The following is a 26,729-nucleotide window of genomic DNA, read 5'->3' on the forward strand; positions in this document are numbered from 1 at the left end:
CATATCTTGGCCTGAAAATACCCAGAGACCCCAAATTAATATTTCAATTAAGCTTTACATAGTTTGCATCAAAACTTAAACAATCGGCCACATGAATTAAATTAAAATGGTTTCCCTCCCATGTTTCTCTACCTCTGTCAAAACCTCCTGATTTTCCTTACATCAGCCTTTTTTAAAAGAATTAGATTCCATCATTTTGACATTTGGAACTATACAACTCACAGGATCCAAAAAATCCATTTGCAGCAACCTCAGTCTGAAGGAGGACTGGGTTTACCTTCATTCAGATGCTGCTATTGGGCTCCTTAGATCAGCGTTTTAATGTTCCGGCAACATGGTGCTCCAGATGGCTTGTCCTCTGGGGCCCCCTTGTGGCTACATATGGAGACTAACTCTGTCTCTCTGTGGACAGATACAACTTTTCATGCCTGGAGGGAGAAGGGATTCATCTCTATTGAAGATCTGAATATACATATACATACTGCAGCAGGATCATAAACCTCAAACACACCTCAAAGCTTTCACACAACTGCTGAAAGACCAAAGAAGACCAAGGAGTCCTGACTGTCCTGGACTTTCACCACAGTCACCTGACCTCAACCCCATTCAACCTTTATGGTGTCCGATTTTTGGACCTTCCTCTTATAAACCGTTTTTATGTTGGATATGAATTATCTTATAACAAACCGGTTTATAAACGTAGCCTATACACATATTTTGTCAGATGTCAGATGAATGTAGAAGAGTAAAAAGGAAAGTATAATATGTGTCATGGCCGGCTCAAAGCCATGACAACTAATGGGAGATGACACAAGAAGTTAAAGCAAGGAAATCATAATTTATTGTAACTCACTCAAAACCAACATATCAAAGGTGGAAACAGAAGCAAATAAACACAATAAGGAGCGTGGAGAGTAGAGAGCAGAGTTTCCTCTTTGTCCTCTCTCCCTCTCCCCACAAGAGGCATGGTCGTCACATATGTTCTCCTGAAATGTAGTAGTACAGATATATTTTCTGTAGTAACTCAGAATTGCTGTCCTGCTTGCCCAGTGAATTTCTATCATCCTCCAGGCGCTGGTGTGTGCTGGGACAAAATAAAGGTGTTTTTTTTCCTGGCCATTGTTCTGGTGTGGATTCCTGCACATATAGGTGTGGATGGAAATGAGCTGGCAGATACATTTGCAAAATGAGCAACAAGAAAGACAGAAATATGTATGGGTGAAAAGTATATCAAAGCTGCTATAAAAAAGCATATTCAAATGGTGGAAGGAGTGGGATGGAGGACATTATATCAAAGGTGAGGTTTGGTCACACAGGTCTGAACATTACATTAATGAATAAGTAGCTACAGGGAGATGTGAACACAGTGGAACATGTGTTTTTGATTTCAAACTAGGTTCAGTGGAGAGAGACTTTAAGTCTTATAGCTACACTGCAAACGAATCAAATAATACCAGGTGTTAGGAAAATACTGCTCAAGTGATGTTCAGGGCTATTTTTAGGTTTTCGAATTTGATGCATCAGTCTAAGCCCTCTGATCCAGACTCCCGTCCAGAAGGTGGCGGTAATGCGATTTAAAGCTGGTTTCCAGCCGCCATTAAAGCCCGCAGAAGAAGAGGCAGAGGAACCTTTGTTCCGGTGGTCACATCGTGTTTGCACGTTTCGGGACGTTCTCCCGCTAAAACCATCATACTCGGTAAAGTCTGTTCTCGGCCTCGACATGGTGAAACTATCTGCAGAGCTGATCGAGCAGGCTGCTCAGTACACCAACCCTGTGAGGGACAGAGAGCTGGATCTACGAGGTGAGTGAACTTCCCGTACAGCTGAATGGGTTATTTGAATATGGTAAGTTAGCTTAGCCTGGCTACACGCAGGCCTACAGCTCCATTGAAAGACGTGACAAGTTCGTGTTCATACTTTGTTGTATAATCTGCAAAATGTCTTCTGTGTAGTATAAATCATTACTGTCTATGTCTGTAGCGAGCGGTGAGCTCTGAGCTAAGGCGTTGTAACGTTTGAAGGCAACATAAAGCAGTTTAGTACCAGCAGCGTCCTGAGCCGAGGAGCGACACTAGTGTCCACAGGGATGTTATGAGCCGCTGCAGATCACACAGAGTGAATAAAGTGTGACGTTTCTAAGAGTAACTTGCCAACAAAGTGCGAGAGAAGGTGAAGAAATCACAGTTAAACTTGAATTCAAGCTGACCATAGATGGAGTATTTAGTCTGGAGTACATACGAGGACAACTGCCCAGACCTCTTCACGTTGTTGTGGAAGGCGTCATGTGCAGGGGCGTGCCTACGTGTTTGAGACGTGGGGCCCTAAAGAGAAGTGACCTGGGGGGTATTCCAGAAATCGGGTTTGTGAAAACTCTGAGTTTGTTAACCCTGAGATGAGAGAAACTCTGAGTTTTCAGTTCCAGAAAGAGAGGTAACTTAAACTCTGGGTCTGTTACTGCGGTAACTTACTCTGTGAACCTAACCTGCTCACTGGCAGGTTTACCTGAAGAAACCCTGAGTCTGACGGAGCTGTCTGACAGCGCCTGTCCTTTCCTTCTCAGTCTGATCATGTTGAAGCAGAAATAATTCACATAGTTTTACACCAGGAGGAGAATTTAGATTCATTTAGATTAGCTCTCACTCCCTGACGAGGACTGAACCGAACAGTAGACCGCTTCTCATCAGTCCGTCATTTATATTCTCCGGCCGCACAGCGAATATCAGGCTACACGTCACCGCTGAAGTGCTCTCAGATCTGAACAATCCTCTGCGTTTTTTGTTTTTTTTAATCACTTCGCAGGTTAATCAATCACCTTCCAGCAGCCAGAAAAAGAGAAATAACTCACATTTAATTTGGCTTTCTTTATTTCCCACAGATAGCTACAAAAGTAACCATCAGTATAGCCTATTGTATTTTTTCCAACAACATAATTTCAAAGTCTGTGTTTCTAGTTTGCAGCCGCATTGAGTATAAGATTAAATGACTTCTAGTTCAATCTGTAGACAGTACGTTTGTGTCTGCCTCTAATGTTGGGTCCTGGGGGTGACTGACCATCAGGTCCAGGTGCCTTGCATAGGTTAATCTAGATATTACTAGCGGGTCACGGTCCTGGGTCATTTGTACGTCCTCAGCCACGTGGTTGTTGTTAAAGCGCGCAGAGAAGGTCTTCAATTAATACTTGAGTGATGCAGATGTTATCTCAGCATTGCTGATTTACATTTGGACTTTGGAGACCACATGTTTCTGGTTTGAGAGCCCTGGTAGTTGGTAGTGGTTATAATGATCCGTTGACCTGGATCGATTAATTCAGTGATCAACTGTCCATTGATTGAATGAATAAATCTCTATCATCATTAAGATCTGCATTTACTTTGAAAATCCCATGGTGTGTCTGTGTTACAATTTTGTCCAAATGCTCTTCCTACTCCATACTCATTCAAAGAGTATATACGCTCCACTGATGTTCATTACCTGCCACCGTGTCCGTTTCAGCTTTTTATGAAGACCTCACACTGCTTCTGATGGTTTAACTAAGTTGAATTTCTTAACAAAAAATTTGAGACATGAGTTCAGGTATATTGCTTGCTCAAAGGGTTCCTGTGAGGAGTTGTCAGCAATAGAGTTTAAACACACTTATAAGGCTGTATTATATTGTAACTCCCAGTGTGTCAGTTGTAAAGCAAGTTAAAAGGTACAAGTATAAGTAACGACTTCTGATCAGGCTATGGTGCTGCTGCTATTGACGGAGAAAAAGTTAACCTCAGCCGTAACAGCAAAACTCTGATGTTAAAATGTCACATCAAGGAGTCACAAGAAAGCATCATAACTTTATTGTTTGCCTTGTGTGAAGTGAGATGGCAATCAACCAGGCAGCAAGCAGCAGGGGGTTGTGGCTAATTCAGTGGTCTTCCCATTGACCATGGTCACTGTACACAGAGCACCACTATAAAGAGACAAATTAAAAATACTCGCATGCATTGCACAGAAAGATAGATGGATAGACAGACAGGAATAAACTGGACTGCATGGTGCAACAATAAGAATATGCATAATCGATAGTAGTGTAGCCTATATCTAATTAACAAATGATGTATTAAATAGTGTAGGTACAGGTAGAGAGAAGTGGACTGTAGCCTACCCAGATAACCTGTAAGCAAATCATTTGTTCATTCATTCATATCACTCCATTCAAATAGCTTTATTGGCATGAACACACATGTTTATGCCAAAGCAGTTTACAAAAGAGTTACGTATAGGCCACTGTATAACATATACAAAATAAATAATATACACGCGTGTCACATATGGGTCATTCCATGCCAACTCACCTAGGGCCTCCCAGTTGATATCAAAGCTGTGGAAATTTAAGATGCATCGTGACGTGGAAGATTCTGCATAATCATGAGTCCGCAGCTTATGCTGATTGTCGATTGTCCGGCCTCAGCTGGACAACAGCTGCAGCCATAATACCTGTTACAGCAGCCCAGCTAATCAGCCAAGATATGAGGAGATACTGTCAACTTCTCCGTCCAACTCTGAGAGAGGTGTGAGCAGCAGAGTCAATAAATGCCTTATCTTGAAGCTGTCATGTGAAAACAATATTATTACAACAAACGTGTAAGGCACTGCAGATGGATGAATGTGTTGTTTTTGTAATGTTTATGTACTGAAAAGATGAAGCTTTTGTTTTGTAGACTGCTGTAGTCTGATTATTGGAAGGACTTTCTGAAATAAAAGGGGAATTTATATGATGAAAAAGTAGCCGTGTGCAGTGATATAGATCATTGAGGATGCCGTACACTGAGATACATCAACAATCGTTTTGCATTGGAATCATTCACAGCTGAATCTTTATCGAATCATGACGCCAGTGAAAATACACATCTCTAGTTGATGTTGTGGATTTTCTCGAAAGAATTCATGTTGAAACTTCTATTAAATTCATGTGACCTTGTAAAAACCTACAGCTGTACTCCAAACACTTTTCAAGTTATGAATTTGTTAAGCTTGGCCCTCTGAGCTAAATGTCAGCATTCTTATGATTCAGTGTATCTGTATTCTGAACCTCACCAATCACTCATTTCTCACTGGATTATGTTGAAAGTTGTTCTGGACTTTTTTAAAATTCTAAATAAAAAAAGATTATTTTTTTCCCCCATAAACCTCCAAAGTGATGCTACATAATTAATTTTTATGTTATCAACTTACTGTAAACCCTATTGTACCATTTTTACAAAAAATGATTCTTACTCAAAGCCACAGGTCAGGGAGGTGTATTAAAAGTCAGTCGCCTAATCCTTGCTATCCTCGTCATATCCTCGTTATGCAATCATTTTTAAGTGCAAGAAAAAGTTCTTCCTCAATATTTATGTTTTTTCATCTCACAGGTTATAAAATCCCAGTGCTTGAAAATCTTGGAGCAACTCTGGACCAGTTTGACACTATTGACTTCTCTGATAATGAAGTCAGAAAACTGGATGGCTTCCCTCTGCTCAGAAGACTGAAGACATTGCTAATGAATAACAACAGAATTTGGTAAGGTATAGCTGCAACACCCTCCAATGTCCTGAATGTAAAGAATACAATATGATATTTCAGTTAAAGAAAAGTCATGTTTATGTTTTATACTCAAATTAAGCAGGAGCAATTCCTGCTAAATAAACTCAGGGTTATAATTTGTAGTTCAGCCTGCAGTGTGGGACTACATATAAATGAACATCCCTTTGCACCGACCATGAGTGATATACACTCACAGATCAAGAGGTCTCTGTGCCCTCATCCATACATTATCGGGCCTGGTCTCCTCACCTCGATACAGGGCACATACGAAATCTCATCCTGTGGGGGCAAAGAGTCTCGTCAGCAGCCTCTTTGGATGCTTTTTTCCTACAAAGGGGACAAAAGTGCAGGTTCAAGTGTTTTAGTTCCTAAAGCTCATGTACGATGGGTTCACTATGTTACTTGCCATAATCTGGTGTGATCTGGCCTAGCCGCTAAATTACAGCTCTGACTTGATGCTTAATGTAATTGGTGTCTTAAAGCTGCCTATTGAAAATGACTGTCATGTCTTAACTTCCCAGGGTTGTTTCATACTCTTATAAATCACTGTGCTATGTTTGGTGTCTGATGAGACTGAAGATTAACCTTCAGAATAGTATTTTGTCATCTCACCAGTTCACTCAGCAATACAGCCTCTTTTTAACACAGTGCTGTTTGTTCTCATCACTCATCAACACATCACTGGATCAGACTCTGGAAGAGGGCAGATTATAAATAACTGTTGAAAATGTAGAAAATATTTGGAACATTAACTGACAGTGCCTGGTGCTGGTTGTTATCATTTTGCACGTAGTGCATCCATTTAACTTGTTAGATAAATAATTTATAATCTTAATATCTCTAATCTTAATATGTCTTGTGTACAGTTGGTGGGGCTACTTCATAGTCTCAAGCACTGGAAGTATAGTTTTGTTCTTTGTTTGTTTGAATGGGTCAGTATACTGGCCAGCCAGGACATTGCTGCATGTTTGTAACTCTCTGAAATGTGTTTCCAGTCGTATAGGTGAGAATCTGGAGCAGTCTCTGACTAATTTGACAGAACTGGTTCTGACGAGCAACAACATTCAGGAGCTGGTGAGTGCATTTCAGCAGCAGTCAGTCTAACACATCCATCAGAGTCTTCCACATTTTTATATCTTGACATTAAAGGAATAGTTCAGGCCTTGTGACGTGGGATTCTATGAGGTACTTATCCCTAGTCAGTGTGTTACCTGCAGTAGATGATTGTCAGCTGTCCGGCTGTATGGAGAGGCAGCGCTCAGGTGCTGGTTCGGTTTCAGCGGTACAGTAGCAGTGACCTGCGTCCTGCTGGCACTGACCGTTAAATATACTGCAGGTAAACACTGACGAGGGATAAGTACCTCATACAACCCCACATCAGAAGACCTGAACTATCAAAAATTTGATCAAAACAATGAGTTTAAAGTTTACCGATTTTATAATGAAATGCCAGAAAAAAGAAATTCCTCTCCTGTAGATGCTCTGTAATTCTTACTTCGGTAGGCTGTAACCTTTTCTGATTCAAATCTGTCATAATTTGAGGTTTGAATATTTGTTTCCTTCGTGTGTAGGGTGACTTGGACCCGCTGGCCACAGTGAAGACATTGACCCTTCTCAGGTATGAATTATCAGTAAATTGGTTATTGAAGTATCTGGTGCCCTGCTGAATTCTGATCATGTCTTGAATCACTGAATTTTCAGCTTGTTAAGGAATCCAGTGACAAACAAGAAGCATTACAGGCTCTATGTCATCAACAAAATCCCACAGATCCGTGTGCTTGACTTCCAGAAGGTGAAGCTCAAGGTAAGTGCAAGGGAGCTTATTGTGCCAGTTTAGATGTGAAGTAATGTGAGCCATCAGTGATTCTGTATAGTGGGGCTGGGCAATTTACTGATATTACAATTATTGTGATATGAGACTACAGTCGTGGTGAAGATTTTACATACACTTGTACAGAACATGTTTATCATGGCAGTCTTAAGTTCCAATGATTTCGTCAGCTCTCATGTTTCTGTGATGAATGAGAGGAACACAAAAACATTGAGACAAAAATGTGAATGTAAACTTTTGACCAGGACTGTATATGTGGTCTTAGATTCTGGATATGGTTATATCATGATGCAAGTGTTGTCTTTTCCTGGTTTTAAAGGCTGTATTACAGTAGTGCTGTAGTGATGTAATTTTCTGAACTTACCAGACTGTTCTACTGTTCTACTTTATCCTCTTTTGTTAAAGTACCAGTGGTCATCTCTACAATGTCACAATATCGATATAGAGCTATTTGGTCAAAAATATTGTGATATTTGATTTTTGTTGCCCAGTCCTAGCATTTATAAGGTGCTTAAAGGAGATTTCTAAATTTCAAAATATATATTGTGTATTGAGCTTTAGCCATAAAAATATGTAAGTGTTAGTTTGCAGTGGTTATTAACGATGTGTTAACTGCTCCTCCAGCCTGGGTTAATGTTCCGTTGAACATCCAGGAAAGTAAAGTTCTGGTGATTTGTGCATTTTCCTGCCTGGCCTTGACTCGTTCTGTAACTACTGAGGGTTTTCAATTTAACTGTGTGATATCACCATAGGAACGGCAGGAGGCGGAGAAAATGTTCAAGGGCAAACGAGGTGCTCAACTTGCAAAGGATATTGCCAGACGAACGAAAACGTAAGATGAAAGTCCCTGTTAGACAGCAGCTCCTCAGAACCACTTGATTCTGGCTGATGGACCGGGTTAAATAAGGACAACAATAAACACTTTCACCACCAGTCATATACAGTACATTTGTTCATCAGAATGCAAACATTGATGAATATTTTTTTCTTCTAGCTATGTGCAGTCATTGAGTATTTCACAATGCTAGAAAATCCCTTGAATCTTCACCAAAAACGTATTAGTCAACCCTTGCCCCAGCACATGTGAGCAGAAACGGGCCTACCTCAGAGGAGGTCATAAATCTCAAAATTGGCCTGATGTGTGCCGTTCAAACCTGAAGCCAGAAATGCTCACCACAGTGTTGCTCAGGACTGCTGTCAGTGGACCATGTATCAGTTTATTTGACTCAAGAAAAGATACTACACCTGATGTGACTACACTGGTTGAGAGGTCAGAGAAGCCCACGTGTGTCCATGTTGTCTGAATGATATGTGTTCCTTTCAGATTCACTCCTGGAGTGGCAGCACAGTTGGAGAAGAAGAGGACGGGGCCATCTCAAGCTGATGTGGAAGCCATCAAGGTTCCCTTGTTGACTAAAAACTTGTTGCCACTTTGTGTTTGTGTTTTAAGATCTGACCCTGAATTTCAGTCTGTCCGTCGTCCAACATGTGAAAAGGGTTTATGTTTGTAAATTAAACACAGAAAATCAGCCAAACACATAGATGAATACATCTTAGCACGAGGTTCACTTACTTTGGAGTTTTCAATTTAATTTTAGTCTCAGTATTTAGTCTCACTATTCAGCAGTCTCCATGGCTACTAAGCTTAACTTGACCAAAAGTCAGATGAGGTTGAAAGCTTGTTTCCAAGGTCAAATATTTATGATCGAGGTATGACTAACATTCATCATATCTCACTCTGATATTATGTTGGTCACAATTTAGCTTTGAAACGTTACAAAGTGATTCTGAGCATAGGATTTGTCAGACCATAATTGTAGGGTTTACATGAGTCTTACATGTGTTTGTATTTCAGAATGCCATCGCTAATGCTTCATCGTTGGCTGAGGTGGAGCGGTTGAAAGGGATGCTGCAGGCTGGTCAGATCCCAGGCCGAGATCTCAGACAAGGTCAGTGCTGACCAAATACTATTCTATAACTCGACTAATACTATATAACCTGCAGGATTTTTGAGACTGATGAAGCTTTTTGTTTTGTTTAAGCACATCTGGCCAGAATTCCTCCTATTGCTTTATTCAGAAGTTGTGACAGAGATGCGTATTAAGGCAGCAAGATTGCCACCAGTCACAGTAGTAGTTTCTGATTGATGGTTGTCACTAGTCATATTGTTTTAGCCATCTTTTTATCTTAAAAGGACCAAACCAACAAAGAAATGGTCATACTTTGTATCCACAGCCTGAAAATGTCCTCTTCTTCTGTGGCATATAGCTCCATCGTTGTCCACAAACTGTTGAAAACACATCTGTGTGCCACAGCTGCACTGGGTGACATGTTCCTTAAGACCATGAGCGCTCACTGGTTTATTTTCACTCAGTTCCACATACACTGTAATGCAGCTGCAAATACTCACTACTCACTATTGGCTTAATCCACTTCTGAAAATTGTCCCCAGTATATGATGCCTACTCTTGGAGTAATATTTTCTAAAAACTACAGTCTATCTGTTTTAGAGAAACAAATCACTACTTGTTGGCTGTTTTTAAAGATTTCTGTCTTCTGTAGGACCCAGTGGTCTCCTGCCCTGTCCTGTTAAGTGCTTCTGAATTTGATTTGTTTTAATCTTATAACGTATATATTTTTTGATGGATGAATCTATTGATTTATAAAATCAGGTCCAGCTGGGATCGTGGAGGAGGAGGAGGAGGAGGAGGAGGAAGAAGAAGAAGATGGTGGTGCACAGATGGAGGCACATATGGATGGAGGTGCTGAAGAAGAGATAAATGAGAGAGATCAAGAGGAGGATGATGACGACATGGATGTTGAGTCACATGTTAATGGCTCCTGAGTACCCTGAGAGCATGTTTTCTGTTTTGTTTTGTTTTTTTCACTTTTTTTTTAATGTTGTAGATTTCTTTTCTTAGACATCAGGGCGATTTTGTTATGTAAATTGACTTACAATAAAAATTGATTTCTTATTGTTGTGTGAGACCAGTTGTTTTTAATCAGTCAGCTGACATTACATTACAGTCCACCTGTAAATGCCTTGTGTTTGTACAGTTATTGCTCTTCCATAAATTTGCACAACTCACAAGAGATGATCAAGAGGAATGGTCATAATCCAGTCGTCAGGTATCGGAGAACTTTAAAATGCAATCCGTATCATTATATTTGACACATCTTACCTGATACAAACTTCATGGTCCTGTTCTGTGATGCTGACTTTCTGTCATACTGTTAGAGTCTCAGCCTCGACAAAACCAAGTCATCAGGCTTATTTAAGACTGACGGGAGATATTATAGGCAGGTTTTCACAAGCTGCATATCAATAACCATGACTTGTGTAAAATCAGTTGAGTGTCACTTTATTGATTTAATCCATATTTATAGATTTATGGAAGATGTATAAATGTTTAATAAAGGGTATTATTTTAAATGCCATTCAATTTGGGGCCCCTTAAATACTTGGTTGTCCTGATGCAGTACTATATCCTGTATGATTTACATGTCAGACCATTACTAAGAAACTCGGTGCATTATGTTAGTAAATTTAAGTTTACTGAAAACCACAGAAATTCTTCAGAATCAGCTTTATTGGCCTCGTGTGTTCATACAGACAGTGTAACTGGTCTAGTAGCTCTCACTGTACATACAGCGAGGGGTCAAACAAATGAATGTACAAGACAACAGTTCAGTGTCCATCAGCTCCATGTTACCATGTACAACCGCCCGTTTCGTATTGAAGTGAGACGATGACAACTGAGTCACCACCCCCATTTCTAGCAAAAAACATTTTAAACCACATAGAATGAAATTTATTAGCTTTTTCATGATGTACTCGTTATCGTTATTGATATAGGTACACAAAAATGTAAAGTAAAGTAGAAAATAAAAATGTTAAAGACAATCTTATTTTATGTCTAAAGTGACGCTACATCATTTTGAACAGTTCTGTGGTTTCCCACGGTACGGAAACGCAGCACGAGCCAACACGTCATCCTAACAGCAACTCTGCGTTCATAGCTAGCTAGCTAATTCTAGCAAAGATGGTTGACAGCAGAAGTCTCCGTCACGACAAGTAATTTAAGAGCCGGTAACGTTTAATACTCAGCACGAGGACAGGTTTTCATACCCTACACATTCTGCGTGTTATGGCTGAAATGGATGATGTGGAGATCACAGACGTCAATGACGATGGCATGCCTTATGAGGTGGAGAAGGGGCCCATCGAGAACCAGGATCTAACTTCCGTGAACGTAATCGGTAACTTCACATGATATCAAGACCAACTTATTTGCTGTTGGAGCACATCTGGTTTAACAAACGAAACAAGGGCGTCTTAAGTAACGATACACGTTAGCATGCTAGTAGTACGCGCTGTTTATTTTGTCATAACGTTACACTCAGTTGCTATTTGATAATTGTGTTAGCTTGGTTAGCTAACAGTTACTAACGTTGGTCCAATTTAACGTTGTCTTCAGTTTGCTGTGTGTAGCTACATGATCTGAAGATCTTGGTTAGCTTAGCAAACCAAGATAAATATAAACAATTCTGATCTGAATTAAATCTGAAATCTATGTATAACAACGTGTGCTTGTAGTTTATTCATTTCCTTCTCCATTATGTACAATGTACCGCTATGTAGCCAGAACACAAGACGATTCATGTTTCCGGTGTGTTCTGTAAACTACGGTGGCCGACGGGTGCAAATCACAACAACAAGTCGAAAAACAGGATTGCAAATCCTCATCTGCTGTGATTTACTGTTTTCGTTGCATTTCAGCTGTTTCGGGAGTCATGTTAGTTAAAACTACATGTTTCCTGTAATGCTGTAGTGCTGATTCTTTGATAGTACTGCGGGGTTGCGTCATTGGTTTAAGACGCACCTTCAAGCAGGTAGTCTCATTGTTGTGGAAATGCAAATCCCTGCCGCGCCGGGCTGTTAGACCGAAAAGCGGCATTAGAGTTCATTGGCACAATCAATCTCCCCACACCCTGTCTGGATACGGGCTACAGCCACATGGTGCTGTTGCTGTCAGCTTACATCGGTTGACCATGACTATTTCAAATGTCCACAGTGGAGACTCACTTCTTATCCAGAGCCTTCACAGCCCCAAAGAAACAGTTTTGCTCAAAATTAGCTTCCACTATATTTTTGTGAGTTTTGAGTTATGGGCCCACAACTGAGCTGAAGCGGTTCCACAAACATACAAAACCTTTTTTCATAACTCTGATTCAGATGACTCTGTGAGTAAAACCACTGAAGCAGCAAATGTAGGTTGAGCAAAATGTACTACATGTACAATGTTCACATGAATATGTTAAATAATGATGTGTATAAAACATGTGTTTTTCTCCTGTCCCCCCAGTCGGAGAGATTCTGTCCCAGTATGGGTGGTACATGCTGGTTATGACAGTGTTGGTCTACGTCCTCATCCAGTTCCTCAGCAAGAGGAGATCCAGCCAGAGCCAACACAGCCCACCCCAACAAACAGCAGAAGGTCAGCACCAGCGCTTACCAATATCTGCTTATATACCTCATACAAAGTTCCATAGTGTTGAGTTCCATTGTAGGCACTGTGTGTGTGTGTATATGTATTTATTTTGATTTTGTAAGTTCACCAGCTGACAAAATGAACGGTCTATAATTTTAATGGTAGGTTTATATAAACAGTGAGAGACAGAATATCAAAAAGAAAATCCAGAAAATCACATTAAATAAAAGATATCAATTATTTTGCGATTCATTGAGTGAAATAAGTATTTGATCCCCTATCAAAACATTAGTTAGTGCTTGGTGGAGAAACCCTTGTTGGCAAGTACAGAGGTCAGACATTTCTTGTAGTTGATTACCAGGTTTGCACACATCTCAGGAGGAATTGTGGACCACTCCTCTTTGCAGATCCTCTCCAAATCCTTAAGGTACCGAGGCTGTCGCTTTGCAACTCGAAGCTTCAGCTCCCTCCACAGATTTTCTGTAGGATTAAGGTCCAGAGACTGGCTAGGCCACTCCATGACCTTAATGTGCTTCTTTTTGAGCCAGTCCTTTGTTGCCTTGGCTGTATGTTTTGGGTCATTGTCGTGCTGGAAGACCCATCCACGACCCATTTTAAGTGTCCTGGCTGAGAGAAGGAGGTTGTCACCCAGGATTTCACGGTACAAGGCCCCATCCATCTTTCCCTCGATGCAGTGAAGTTGACCTGTCCCCTTAGCAGAGAAACACCCCCAAAGCATAATGCTTCCACCTCCATGCTTGACGGTGGGGATGGTGTTGTTGGGGTTATAGTCAGAATTCCTCTTCCTCCAAACACGGCGAGTCGAATTGATACCAAAGAGCTCGATTTTCTGCTCATCTGACCACATCACCTTCTCCCAATCATTCTCTGAATCATTCTCTGAATCATTCAGGTGTTCATTGGCAAACTTCAGAAGGGCCTGTACATGTGCCTTCTTGAGCAGGGGGACCTTACGGCCGCTGCAGGATTTTAATCCATTACGGCGTAGTGTGTTACCAATGGTTTTCTTGGTGACTGTGGTCCTAGCTGCCTTGAGATCATTAACAAGCTCCTCCCGTGTAGTTCTGGGCTGATCCCTCACCTTTCTCATGATCATTGATACCCCACAAAGTGAGATCTTGCGTGGAGCCCCAAACCGAGGGAGATTGATGGTCATTTGGTGTTTCTTCCATTTTCGAGTAATCGCACCAACAGTTGTCTCCTTCTCACCAAGCTTCTTGCCAATGGTCTTTTAGCCCATTCTGGCTTTATGCAGGTCTACAATCTTGTCCCTGAGGTCCTTAGACAGCTCTTTGGTCTTGCCCATGATGGAGAGGTTGGTGTCTGATTTATTGATTCTGTGGACAGTTGTCTTTTATACAGGTAACGAGTTGAGATTAGGAGTTATTTCTTAAACCTGAGATGTGTGCAAACCTGGTAATCAACTACAAGAAACGTCTGACCTCTGTACTTGCCAACAAGGGTTTCTCCACCAAGTACTAACTAATGTTTTGATAGGTGACCAAATACTTATTTCACTCATTGAAGTGCAAATCAACTTTTATCTTTTTTTTAATGTGATTTTCTGGATTTTCTTTTTGATATTCTGTCTCTCACTGTTAAAATAAACCTACCATTAAAACTATAGACCGTTCATTTCTTTGTCAGTGGGCAAACTTACAAAATCAGCGAGGGATCAAATAATTATTTCCTCCACTGTATGTGTCTTATTAGAAAGTATTTACACTGATACATTGACTTCTGTGCATGTACTGTTGCAACTAAATTATCTATTATTTTAGAATTGTGCCAAGAGAGAACCTAAACTGTTAAATTTCTCCTAAAGATGCTGCACTCGTGGCGAGAAAACAAGAAGCCATGGAAGCAGCTCGGAGAAAGATGCAAGAGGAGCTTGATGCCAAAGCAGCCATCTACAGAGAGAAACAGAGAGAGGTGCAGTAGTGAAATATAAATGGTTGACAGAAAGATGATTGACTGTCCATGATGTTAAACCTGAACTGTATATTTTGTGAACAGCAAGAAGAGGAGAAGAGGAGGCAGAAAATAGAGATATGGGAGAGTATGCAGCAGGGAAAGAGTTGCAAGGGAGCTGCAAAAGCTCCTCGGGTGAGTTTATCATGTATAAGTTTGTCTTTTTTCACAGTTTCTTTAATCTGAGCCTTTCTTCATTATTGTGGACATATTTTAAAATACACTGATGGAATGTAAGTACTTTTTACTAAAGTTCTGGTCTAAAGCAGTACTTCCATTTTCTCATAATTTATATACTCCATTACATTCTGGAGGCAAATATTGTACTTTTTACTCCAATACATTTATTTGATAACTATAGTTACTAGTTACTTTGCAGATACTGCATCAGAGCAAAAGTAGTATATTAATATTTTTTTTACAACACTTGTTAAAATAACATTAACATTTTAAACTAATTTTCTAGTAGTTTACCATCCACACAAAGGATAGAAAGATAATTAAATTCCTTCTTTTTACCGGCTTTCAGTTGGTAAAGATCAAAAGTGTGCATCACTGCCGTGGATGGAGTGATTCACTCAGCTCACATTCAGGTTTATTAACAGTAACAGTAACAGTAACAATAACATCATTTTCTCCGGAGAGAATATCTGTGAACTTCACTACTGGCTTCAACCCTCTGTTAACCGCTTCCAGGACACTTATGTCCTGCCATGTAAGCTGTGGGAGCGGCCAGTGGGGGCACATGGTTGCAGCTGGACCACATGTCAGTTGTCATGGCCAAATGTTCCACATCATCCAGCACTTCAGAAATGTTCACTCTGATGTCGTTGTACAACTTCCGGACTGCCGTCTTAGAGAAGAATTTCAGACCTGGCAGCTCATACTCCTTATCAAATGTCTGCAGCATGGCCTTAAATGCACTCCTCTCTAATGAATAAAAGGAAACATTTCTTTTGCTAGGTAGTGAGTTACAGCATCAGTACACTGCTTCCATCTTTCACTGACACAATTGTACTTTGTACTTTTTGAAAAAGCCCCAGATATGCTTGGCAGGTGGTAGCTAGTTCTTTTGCTAGGGTCAATTGCACGTGATGGCAATGTTGCATAATCGACGGCATGATGTACACGCAAATGGTCATGAAGATTCGTGGTCTGTCCATCTTTTGTGCAGATAACGTTTGTACAAATCCTGCACATCGCTTCAGAAGTGTTTCTTAGTTCTGCTCCGTCGTTAAGCCAAAACCCAAAGTACTGCCAGTTGAGTGAAGTGGTACCTTTTTTACAGACCAAGTTTGTCACCGCCATAATGCAAGGTGACACTGATGATCACCGTCTGTCACTGCACACATCCATTGGGCTGTTTGACTGTTTTTGTTTTTGTTATTAATATTGTTATTTATTCACTGGTGTATTCCTGCAGTTACATCACCTTGCTTTGTACCCCTCTACTTGAGTATAATGTAGAAAAGTTTGATCAAAGTTATAATTGCTGTTAACCAGTGTGTATCACTGCAGGCAACTGAGGAGGCCAGCTCATCAACAACTGTGCTCAAACCAAAGACGGACAGGAAGCCACTTCGCAGTTCAGGTATGTACGGTACACAGCTGAAACACAGCCAGCACAGGTAGTTTTTCACAGTTAGTGCATATCCTTATATCAGACTCTGACACAACCTTGTACTGAACTAATAAATTACATTTGTAGTTAGTTTCTTGTGAGACACCTGGCGGCACTGCTGCTCATATTTTCTTCATATTTAAAAGAAAAATGCAAACAGAAGTATACATCTGTATGCACATCTGTATTTTTTCCCTGATAAATAACTTATTTAAACCTTGCACTAGGCTTGCCGTGGTTATCTGTGTTCCTGGTGTAACATAGTGATTGGGCTTAAATCAATTACATTACTTGCCCACCGTCGTCTTAATGTTGAAAAATGACGATGCACGCTACAACTACTAACTGCCAGCGGCATCTACTCCGTGCAGCAGCGGGGCCAGTAGCAGAGTCGCAGTACAGAGTAACAGGAATCACATCTAATGTTTAGGGTGGAGAGAGTAAGAAGAACTGATCGACAAGAAGATGACAGAGAATTTGATGTAAAAAAGATATATTGGATTTAAACTCATAATAGGGAACCTGATAACGTTAATGAGAGAAAAGAAGTTGTTACCTCACTGAGAAGTAGGAGGTGTGCATCCTTTTGCCTGCAGCTCCTACAGCTCCTTCTCGTTCCATCACTCCCACAGACTGAATAACTCCACACATATTTCAAATTAATCGTCTGTCTACAAATGCCGAAAATGACCACTGTGTTGCTCTGTAAACACTTTCATGGTGAACAGTGAGTAGTCTACTTAAAAAAATAAGTCAGCTTGTCTTTTCGTGTTTTTTTTTGTAAAGATTTGTTTTATTGACAGATGCTAACTTTACAAAGCAATAAATAAAATATATAAACATTTCTATTTGTACGTAAGAACAGTTTGAAACAAAAGAAAGAGAAAAATATACATATGTATATAAATAAACAGATAAAAGATTAATCATAAATGTGATAATGACAACAATACTTATAATAATAATAATAATAATAATAATAATAATAATACTTATAATAATGATAATCATAATAATGATGATAATAGTACAAATAATAATCATAAACATTCAATTAAGAAAAATGTATAAAATAAATAAAATAAAAAGTAAAAAAATCGCTCACCAGAAATAAGCAGGATTGGAAGTACAGCATAAATCAAATAAAGATGAGGGTTGAGGAGGAGGAGTTGTCCAGGTGAGTTTCACAGGATTGATAAGGTAGCAGACAGGTCAGAGCTGTCTTTTATTGTAGACATCATATCTTGTGGCATGAGGAAGATGTCTATTCTGGAATATGTTTTATGTTTCCCTGAAGAAAAAGAGAAATCCTGTTCTCTGTGTGTTTCAGACTACAGTCCCCTGAGTGGACAGGGAGGAGGAACCTGCGCCTGGAGACCAGGCAGGAGAGGGCCGTCATCTGGTGGATGAGGTTAAAGAAAGTCAGGGACATTGGTGTGTATGACCTTTGACCTCTGACATTCTGAGACGTTCACTGACTGACTGAACCAAGCTGACAATGTCATCACAGCCACACTTTCTTAAGATTTTGTTTAACCTGCTCCATACTTGATGTCAATCAGTTAGCATCATTAATAGCATATACCTGATATCCTGTTTGATTCTAATCTTTCTCTGCTGCTGCTTTGTTAAACATCACATTAATTGACAAACATAAATCATGCTTTTTATATATTTTGGCATTGAAAGCTTGTAATGAAGCCACTTCTGTAAATGGTGTGTAACCAGCAGGTTTGGCTGATATTTCACAGTCAGTGTGTTTTTTTCTGATATATTCTGTTATGTTTGTCAGTGTGTACCACCCATAGCTTTAGAGTTGTTATGATAACAGCAGCTATAGCTGGTATTACAATAAATGGTACATTCTGGTTATCAAAATCAAAATGTATGTTTGTTCTGTTCCACACATTTTTTATGCAATAAAGACATGGTCACCAGAAGAATTTGTCCAGTTTGGAACTAGCATTGTTTTCATCAACGTTTACCAGCTGTTTCTTCTTCTTCTTCCCTGCTGTGGATCAGTGGAATAGTATGAAACCGCTGACAGGAAGCAGACAAACACACAAAACGGAGACCCACACTTGCTTCATAGCATTACACGTGGTCAGATATTCCAGGATAAATTTATATTTCTGCCAATATGGTTTTGACTTGGCAGCACTAAAGTACAATGTGGACTGAAATGATAAGGGCCCCAAGGCAGGGACAGCATTACTGCCTAATCTGTAGTTTCTGTCTTGTAGAGTGGTCAGAAGTAGTAAGAAAATATAGTGAAGACCACTATTTCACAGCAGACCTGAGACCAGGCTTTCCAGTTTAAGAGTGCTGGTTCTATGTGGTTCAATGTAAAAAGCCTCAGGTTCAGTGTGTCAAGAAGGGTGTTAATGTTTATATAAAATGTTAATAAAATGTTCGTTATGGTGTAGTGCTGAGGACGAATAGAGGAGTCTCAGCCTGAGGAAAGAAGCTGCTCCACAACGGTGGTGTGACACTAAAACATTGTCATATTACAGTTATTAATCTTCCATAGCCACAAAAGGATGCATTAGCTCATCGCTGTAGATCTTGCATACAGCTGTGTTTATAAAAGAACAGTAATAAGTTTCTTCTTTCTTTCACTTGCTTTCAGAACAAATGCACTCGTTAGCCAGATCAAGGTCTTTAGGCCCAAGGGGATGGTGCTCATACCACATGTTATGTCCCCTTAAAGCCAGGGGATGATCAGGGGGCTCTCATGATCCACTATGGTGGATAACTGGATGTTATATCCCTATAACAACAGAGCCCAGCGCATCAGGCGCTGATTGTGGTTATACATCTGGGATAGAAACACAAGAGGTTTATGATCGGTATGAACAATCACAGGGGATTGGCTGGAGCTGACATACACCTGGAAGTGCTGAAGGGCAAGAAGCATGGCTAGTGTCTCCTTCTCTCTGGTGGAGTAGTTCAGCTGGTGCTGTTTAAACTTAAAGGACATAACATGGCTGAGAGAAGTTTGGGGCAGCCAGAAAAGGCCCTATAAAGAAGGGACTTAGCCACTTCAAAAACACATTGACACAACTTACTCCAAACAAAAAGGACAGCGGGATTGCACAACCAGGTAGTGCAACCACAACAGAGAAGTTCCTACAGAAACATCGATAACACCCCTTCATGCCTAGGAAACGTCTAAGTTCACATCTGGTGAATGGGACGGGACATGACAACATTGCCTGGACCTTAGCATCCGCCAGACAGACTTGACCGTGGCCGTCTGCTTCCCTAAGTTAGTGACGGCAGCCTTACCGAACTCACACTCACACTCACACTGGTGCCCAATGCCGCACACAATTATTACCTGTCCAGCTTTACAAGAACGAACTCCTCAGATTCTGCCTATCATAAACTTTACCTGGTTATCTTCTGGAGCGTGCCGGGCTCGAGGCAATTTGGAAGGCGAACCATCAGCAGCCAAGGCCCTGAAAAGCCTACCTCCAACAGGGAACTTTATCCCCGGCCAGGATTGCCAGTCTTTAAAAATGCAGGAAAGGCTAGACACTGGAAAACTGAACAACAGTAATTTCCACGGCTGCTACCAGAGATAAACAACTTCCACAAACAGTTTCTCAGGCTTCTTTTACTATCCACCAAGCCAGGGGATGAGGGGAGTAACAAAAAGAAGATTTATTCAGTTAAATAAGCCATTTTACAAACAAAAAAACAAACGTCTTCAAAAGAAAATGCTGTCGTACACTCTGGCTCTCACAGTCCACTACAGTGCCAAATGTTTCAATATACAGACATCAATATATTTGGCTCATTTGGCGCATTATGACTGTTCCCATTTATACCATTCATAACTTCAGAAATGTTCAGTGTTTTCTACAAATTTTTCCTCATTAAAATTAATTTTAATGAACATTTTCACACTTTTTCAAGCTTTTTTTTAACTCTTAACTACTCATTCCTGCATTCAGCCAAAAACACTATTCAAAACTGCCTACTTTTAAGGTATTATTGTTATACTTTCCAATCCCATTAAGACTTTGCAAAATAACTTTCTTGAAGCTTTATTATAATGGAAGTCAATAACAAATCAATTTAAACCCATTCATTTTCTTTATACATTCATTCATTCAAACTTTGAAATGTTCACAACAACTTGGATTTTCTCATATTAATAGACATTGTTGTCATCATCTTGTTGGAAAATGTGTGCTGGTCGCAACCATGTGGCTCTGAAAGTGATCAGACTAACACTTTTGACTTGGTGGGCTTAGCAGTGACTGGAGTGCCAACCAACTGATGCTCTGGCTGCCATTTAACTGAAAATAAATAATTCAGAGAATATCTTAGTTACTAAAAAATGCATTTCTTACTGGTTATCAGATTAAGCGACTCAAACTAACAATCAATTTCAATTATGAACATTTCTGCTGTTATGTCCTAGATGCCTATGTATTGCATTGCAGAGATATCCACTGCTAAGCAGCCAGGGACGGGCTGTCCCCTCTTGAAATAAGTCCTCCTGGTCTGGGAGGCGATAGTGAGTCACTGTAGACTCTGAGCCCAGGGCTCAGCAATCTTTACCATCAAAAGAGCCATTTTTGCCCCATCCCTCGCCAAAAAAAGAGCCGCAAAACATATTTGTGTCTTATAATGAAGGTAACACAGCCTAGAAAGTCTAAATTAGCCTATCAGGAGAATTAATAGGCCTAAATGAGCATTCATTTATATTTTCACATCATGTGGTAACTCTCCAGTGGCCTACTGATGCTTACAGCATAAGTTACTTGAACTTTACATTTCCAGTTCAATGATGCCATGTGTTGGTGCATTTATGAAAAAAAAAGAAGTAGCCCGATATAAATAGAAATAGAGTAGAAATACAGAACTATGCAGATCTACTCAAGTCCTCTCTGTTAGTAAATTTGCACGAAATAAAAAGTAGCCTCACTTGATAATAAATAAAACACACTGCAGCAGCTGAGATTTAAAAACAGTAAAAATAAAATAAAACCACAGGACAGTTTAAATTTTATTTAAGTCCATTTCACTCTGAGTTAATCCTTCTTTATTTATCCTCAGCCACATACAGCGATCAACCCTCAGGCTTGAGCATAAAACACAATGATATTAACTCAGGATCATTCAATTAAAACAACTTGATAGAACAGCCACAGGGAGCCACTGCAGAGGGGCAGCAGAGCTGCAGGTTGCAGACCCCTGGAATAGCCTCTCAGGCCATCCATTCTTGTAATAATACCTCCTGGCCTGAGGGGCGATAGTGAGTCGTTGTAGCCTCTAGTGTGCTGCAGGAGAGGATGAAGAAGTCGAGCTGGCTGGAGGGAACTACCCCATAGAAGTTAACAGCCTCACTTAGTTATTCAGTAAACATGAAGATGCAGAAGGTCCAGAAAAACAACTTAAAATCAGCTCAGAAGAAACCACGTCCGCAGCAGAGAAAAGAAGTGATGTAAAAAGAAGCTAGACAGGAGTTCATTTCACTGGGGCTTTCCAATGCTGCAGACAGCTGTGGGAGTAAAAAGGTTAACTTGCAACGTTACTTTAGACCTGTAACATCAAATATTGACTGCTTACCGAAACATACCTTTAGTGTAGCTAATGACAACACAAACTGTAACAGTTGGCGGGATGTGACTGTTTTTCTTGTTATTGTGGCGCTGCTAAAGCTGAACTAAGTCAGCTACTCTATAATGTAAACATACCTGAAGATCATAAGGTTCAGCAGTTTGGTCCAGTTGCTTTTATTTATAGCCGATTCATTTAAATTGCGATTGTATGGATACACTAGTAGACAGCCTGAAATAATGTCGTTCAATTCATCATATTGTAACCACTTGGCATTATTGTAATGAGATGAGCCAAAATGTGATGTTATGTAACTTCGCTATACATTTTTGAGGACATCACAAGGTTTATTACGCATGTCTAACTGTAGCAATGACACCTTTAGATACTGTGTACAGTAAGTAAATCATGAAATTCTTGCTCCAGGAAAGAACAAGGAACAGCTCTGGCCTCTACCATCATGAAGAAATGACCAGGCCTGCAGAGCTGGAAGATCCTGCTGCATCCAACACTGGACTGAGTGACAGTGACGAGTCAGTATAAAGTGGCTGATGATCTCACTTATTTGTACTTTGTAAACTGTGTGCCCTGTGAAAACCATGTGGCTGTCTGATGAACACGTTTTTTCTCTGCAGTCCATGTTTCCATTATGTGACAATATAAAATTGTTAGTTTTGTACACTGTTCCTTACTTTCTTCCTGAAAGAGGGCAGCTGGCACTGTGATGTATGTATTATGAGTACTGACATCATCTGAGGGAAATAATGAATAAATCCTGTCTGTAATGTCAAAATTAAAGATCCTACTAATCATATTCAATCTGTATATCTCTTAGCCTGATCATATCACTGTTCACACTGTATATTAAACACAGTCCCAACATGTTCTAATAAAAGCAATGTGTCTGAACTAAACTACCAGCTTTGTGTTTTTAGGACCAGAATTCCAATCCAGCGTAGGAGTACAGGTTGTTCTCTGAGGCTCATTGTATCTACATTTCTGCTTTGAGACTTTTTCTTGTAATAGTGTATTTATATAGTGGGATGTTAGTACTACCTAAGTAAAGGATCTGAATACTTCCTGCACTGCTGGTCCTTGGTTTTGTTTGATTTACACTTGCTTTACTCTGAAACAAACAAAAAATGCACCTCTTCTTTAACTGCCTTGAAATAACCTGTAACGTCTGCTCTGGTGATCTATAGTAGACCTGGCAGGCCTGTGGCTTGTAGCCTGGACAATTAAGTCAGTAAAAAAACCTGTATATGTTCAGAGGGGGTATACTAGTTTATAGTGTGTACTGTGTACAGATACGTATATGTTTGTCAGCAGCAGATTGTGACTGTTCTGTTTACAGCAGCTCAAATACAGACTGGTGATAATTAATTTGTTAATGAATTATCTTCTGAAATGTCTGTAAGATGTTAATGTTGTAATGTATAAAGAAACATAAGAAAAACTTGGTAAACTGGAAAACAGAAGCAACACGATACAGTTTTCACCGGACACCAGCGGCTTGTAGATGACAACAGCCACATGAGGGCGCTGGAGACTACAGAGCTGGCAGAGAGCTGTGCCAGATAGTCTGGAAGCCAAGCTCTACTTGGCTTTTCTGTTTTGGTTATGTTTTTTGTCATGTAGCGCAAAATTAGACACAAGTATTTATACCTTAAATAATAAAGGAAAAATATACCACTCGTGTTTGCAATGTATTTCCTCTTTACACGTTCACAATGCATTTTTAGTTTTTGCACTGGACTTGTCTGTAGGTTTTATTTTAATTTCTGCCGTCCAGTTTAGCTTTCAGGGCGCTACTAACGCAGTGACGGACCATGATCAAATCTGGTGTCACGATTATTATTAAGGTAATAATAATAAATGATAACAGTAATTAGATATGTTAATGACAATCATAGCTAATGTTGTTGTTGTAGGCCAGAGTGTGGTCACTGTAAAAATCTGTTCAATGTTACAGATGGGTTCAGTGGTCCTCTGTAGGGGGACGGTCGTTAATAAATACTACACGCTCATACACACAACAGTTGGAGGGAGAAGTCAACTACGAGTCCCATGGTGAATTTCGGCAAGAAACATCCAATCACAGGACTTAATATTGTCACATGCGCTGGTTACGCTGTTGAGAGAACTGATTTCCTTTAAATCAATTCACTTTTAATTTTGAGGTTATTGACGTTTGAATTGTGGCGCCGTGTTTTATTATCAGCTGCGACATCAAAGGGATTTGAAGTCAGTCCCGCGCTGACGCGTTCCTCTGTAGTCTTCCCCATGGCAACGCCAGCTGAGGCTGATGGTCGTTGTAGTATATAAAGCCGTTCGCTGTTCGAATGACGACTAACATATGATTTCACAAACAACAAAGTCTAAATAATTGAAACGGGGTTCTAGTATTAATTATATGATCGTAACCTTATTCCAGAGAGTCCTGGATCTCTGTGTCATCAACACTGAGGACGCTGATGAAAAATCGAGTTAAATCCGAATACAGAAAGAAGAAGAAGAAAGAAAAAAAAAATCACTTCCGGAACCAACGAACCCTCCCACTTCGCGAGAAATTCATCCAGCCACAGGCTACGGAAATTCCGTTGGGTCAATCCACTGTTAAACCCTTCGCCATCAGTGATCAGTCCGATATTCTTCCGATGGCGAGATAATGACGGTTACGGGGCCGTTACTCCAGGCAAAGAAAAGACCTGCTGCATTTGTCGATCGGCGTTGAAGTTTGCCGATGATCGATATCGACGGACAGCTTGATGATCAGCGGGGCAGCCGGAGAGAAGCGTTCAGGTGGCTTCAAGGAGACTGCTGTGATGCTACGTAGGCAACTGGAAGAAAAGGGCTTCTCTACCATGAGGGAGTGTGTGTGAGCCCGGGTTTCTGGAGACACAAGAGCGCTACCAGTCCGGCTGTGCTAGTTTTTATTTCTGTTTTTTTATTTAGTGAACTGTTAGCTTTTACTGATACGTTGTTTTAGCATTCAGTGCGGATACAAAGCGGGCTGGTGAACTTTTGGGGAATGGCAGGTCGAAGCCGAAGAGCATGGTTTAGTGTTCTGTTGGGACTGGTGGTCGGGTTCACACTGGCTTCCAGGCTCATTTTACCCAAAGCGACCGAGCTGAAGAAAGCCGGTCAAAAACGAAAAGCAAACCCTGCCGGCTGTGGGTTGAACCGAGGGCTGAGGACGGAATACGGCGGAGTACAATGGCCACCGCAAGATAACGGTTCACCGGCGACCGAAAAACCAGGCTCCAGAACCAAGAATTTCCTGTTCGTCGGTGTCATGACTGCCCAGAAGTACCTGAACAGCCGAGCCGTTGCGGCACACAGGTAGGTTATGTGATGTGTTTCCTCTCAGTTACCCACTGAGCTCTCGGTCTTATGTGTCTTATATGGAAGAAAACGGCCCAATAATATCACTTTAACTCTGTAGCACTTAAATGTGGCCTTCTTTATCAGCTCACCTGGACGGACATGGACCAAGATAAGATGCAATTTTGGTGTACAGGCCTCTACATACAGCAACGTTACAGTTACTAGGTAGTGAACAGTGTCAGCTATTGTCAGCGGTCCACACTGATCAACAGCAGCCGGACCTTCAGTATAGTCTCAAAGCGAATGCATAAGAAAATGCCTAAATGTACCAAATGAGGTGCTGCGTCATCTGTCGTGGTTCTGATCTGCTGACAGGTGACTCGTCACAGTTAAGTTGTGTTTAATGTAAAAGTATTATTAAAACAGCTTAAAACTCATATCCCCTGCATATCCTCTTAAGTAGTTTTCAGGTGGGTAAAATCATGCTGTGCTGCTCCTTCTGACATGATCAGAAAATGATCTATCATATTGTGATTCTGTATTGAAGCTATGATGTGAACAAATAGTAAAACCCAAGATTGGAGTGGATTTTATGGCTGCAACATGCCATCAAATGGATATTTTCTACACTACTGCATCATTTTAGAAGCACTTTTCCAAACTTCAGGTTGATAGATTTGGTTTCTTTGGAAACCTTGAGATATTAGACACATAACAGTTATTTCATTGTCAGTTAGTCTGATTATATCTTCCAAGTAATCAATTAATGACTAAACCTAAGAAATATAGGACAATTTTGAAATGCCATATTCCATATATCCCAGAGTCTTAGGTGATGCCTTCAAATGTCTTCCTCTGGCCAACAAACAGTATATTTATTCTAATGTATCTAGTTGGAATGTTTGGTAATCTTGTTTGACAAATGATTTCTCAATTATCAAAACAGTTGACAATTAATTCTCTCCTGGGTGACTAATTGATTCAGTACTAATTTAGGCTCTCCACTATCATTTTAAATAAAGCTGTGTGGGTTTGATCAGTGCTGCACAGAATGGGTTTGTACTGACTGAGGCAGGTCAGTAGGGCTTAAGAGGATATTATTTAGCTTGGTGACTTGAGGTGTCTCATCTGGTCCAGTGGCTAAAACGCAATACTGTATATTGGGTCTTCTTGTCCTGCAAGAGGACTACAAGGCAACCAGACAGTATGCCAAACCAGGGCTTCTCAGACCTTTTCATTTTCAACAACCACATGAAAAAATCACATCAGAGTTCTGACTGAGGGCTGCTTTTCCTCACTGCACTGCACACAGAGTCATATTGAGTCAGTCATG

General features: G+C 40.4%; 3 protein-coding genes across 3 annotated transcripts in view; all 3 read left to right on the forward strand.

Moving 5' to 3' along the window:
- The first annotated feature begins 1,613 nt into the window (after window positions 1-1,613).
- On the forward strand, window positions 1,614-10,365 carry snrpa1 (small nuclear ribonucleoprotein polypeptide A'). The gene is made up of 9 exons (XM_084361580.1): window positions 1,614-1,802; window positions 5,388-5,535; window positions 6,555-6,633; window positions 7,131-7,177; window positions 7,261-7,363; window positions 8,143-8,222; window positions 8,715-8,790; window positions 9,246-9,339; window positions 10,063-10,365. Exons 1-9 carry the CDS (start codon window positions 1,721-1,723, stop codon window positions 10,233-10,235), a joined length of 882 nt encoding a protein of 293 aa, XP_084217706.1. The 5' UTR covers window positions 1,614-1,720; the 3' UTR covers window positions 10,236-10,365.
- Window positions 10,366-11,373: 1,008 nt separating this feature from the next.
- Window positions 11,374-18,440, forward strand: selenos (selenoprotein S). The gene is made up of 6 exons (XM_084358605.1): window positions 11,374-11,650; window positions 12,757-12,888; window positions 14,729-14,835; window positions 14,920-15,009; window positions 16,393-16,465; window positions 17,826-18,440. Exons 1-6 carry the CDS (start codon window positions 11,539-11,541, stop codon window positions 17,903-17,905), a joined length of 594 nt encoding a protein of 197 aa, XP_084214731.1. The 5' UTR covers window positions 11,374-11,538; the 3' UTR covers window positions 17,906-18,440.
- Window positions 18,441-23,805: 5,365 nt separating this feature from the next.
- The window catches only part of chsy1 (chondroitin sulfate synthase 1), a 74,207-nt gene continuing 71,283 nt past the window's right edge, over window positions 23,806-26,729 (forward strand). Inside the window, exon 1 of the mRNA XM_084349280.1 lies at window positions 23,806-25,411. Coding sequence (XP_084205406.1) covers window positions 25,101-25,411 — 311 coding nt within the window. The 5' untranslated portion in view covers window positions 23,806-25,100. The remainder of the gene's footprint in view (window positions 25,412-26,729) is intronic.

The sequence above is a fragment of the Pagrus pagrus genome, assembly GCF_965226575.1.
Source record: "Pagrus pagrus genome assembly, chromosome: 1".
Lineage (NCBI taxonomy): Eukaryota > Metazoa > Chordata > Actinopteri > Spariformes > Sparidae > Pagrus > Pagrus pagrus.

Bases quoted from the DNA above. Each gene is read 5' to 3' on its own strand.
- snrpa1 (XM_084361580.1), top strand. From the start codon at position 1,721: ATGGTGAAACTATCTGCAGAGCTGATCGAGCAGGCTGCTCAGTACACC. The intron at 7,364-8,142 runs GTAAGTGCAAGG...ATATCACCATAG, and splicing joins TCCAGAAGGTGAAGCTCAAG to GAACGGCAGGAGGCGGAGAA. The intron at 8,223-8,714 runs GTAAGATGAAAG...TGTTCCTTTCAG, and splicing joins ATTGCCAGACGAACGAAAAC to ATTCACTCCTGGAGTGGCAG.
- selenos (XM_084358605.1), top strand. From the start codon at position 11,539: ATGGCTGAAATGGATGATGTGGAGATCACAGACGTCAATGACGATGGC. The intron at 11,651-12,756 runs GTAACTTCACAT...CTGTCCCCCCAG, and splicing joins AACTTCCGTGAACGTAATCG to TCGGAGAGATTCTGTCCCAG. The intron at 16,466-17,825 runs GTATGTACGGTA...TGTGTGTTTCAG, and splicing joins GAAGCCACTTCGCAGTTCAG to ACTACAGTCCCCTGAGTGGA.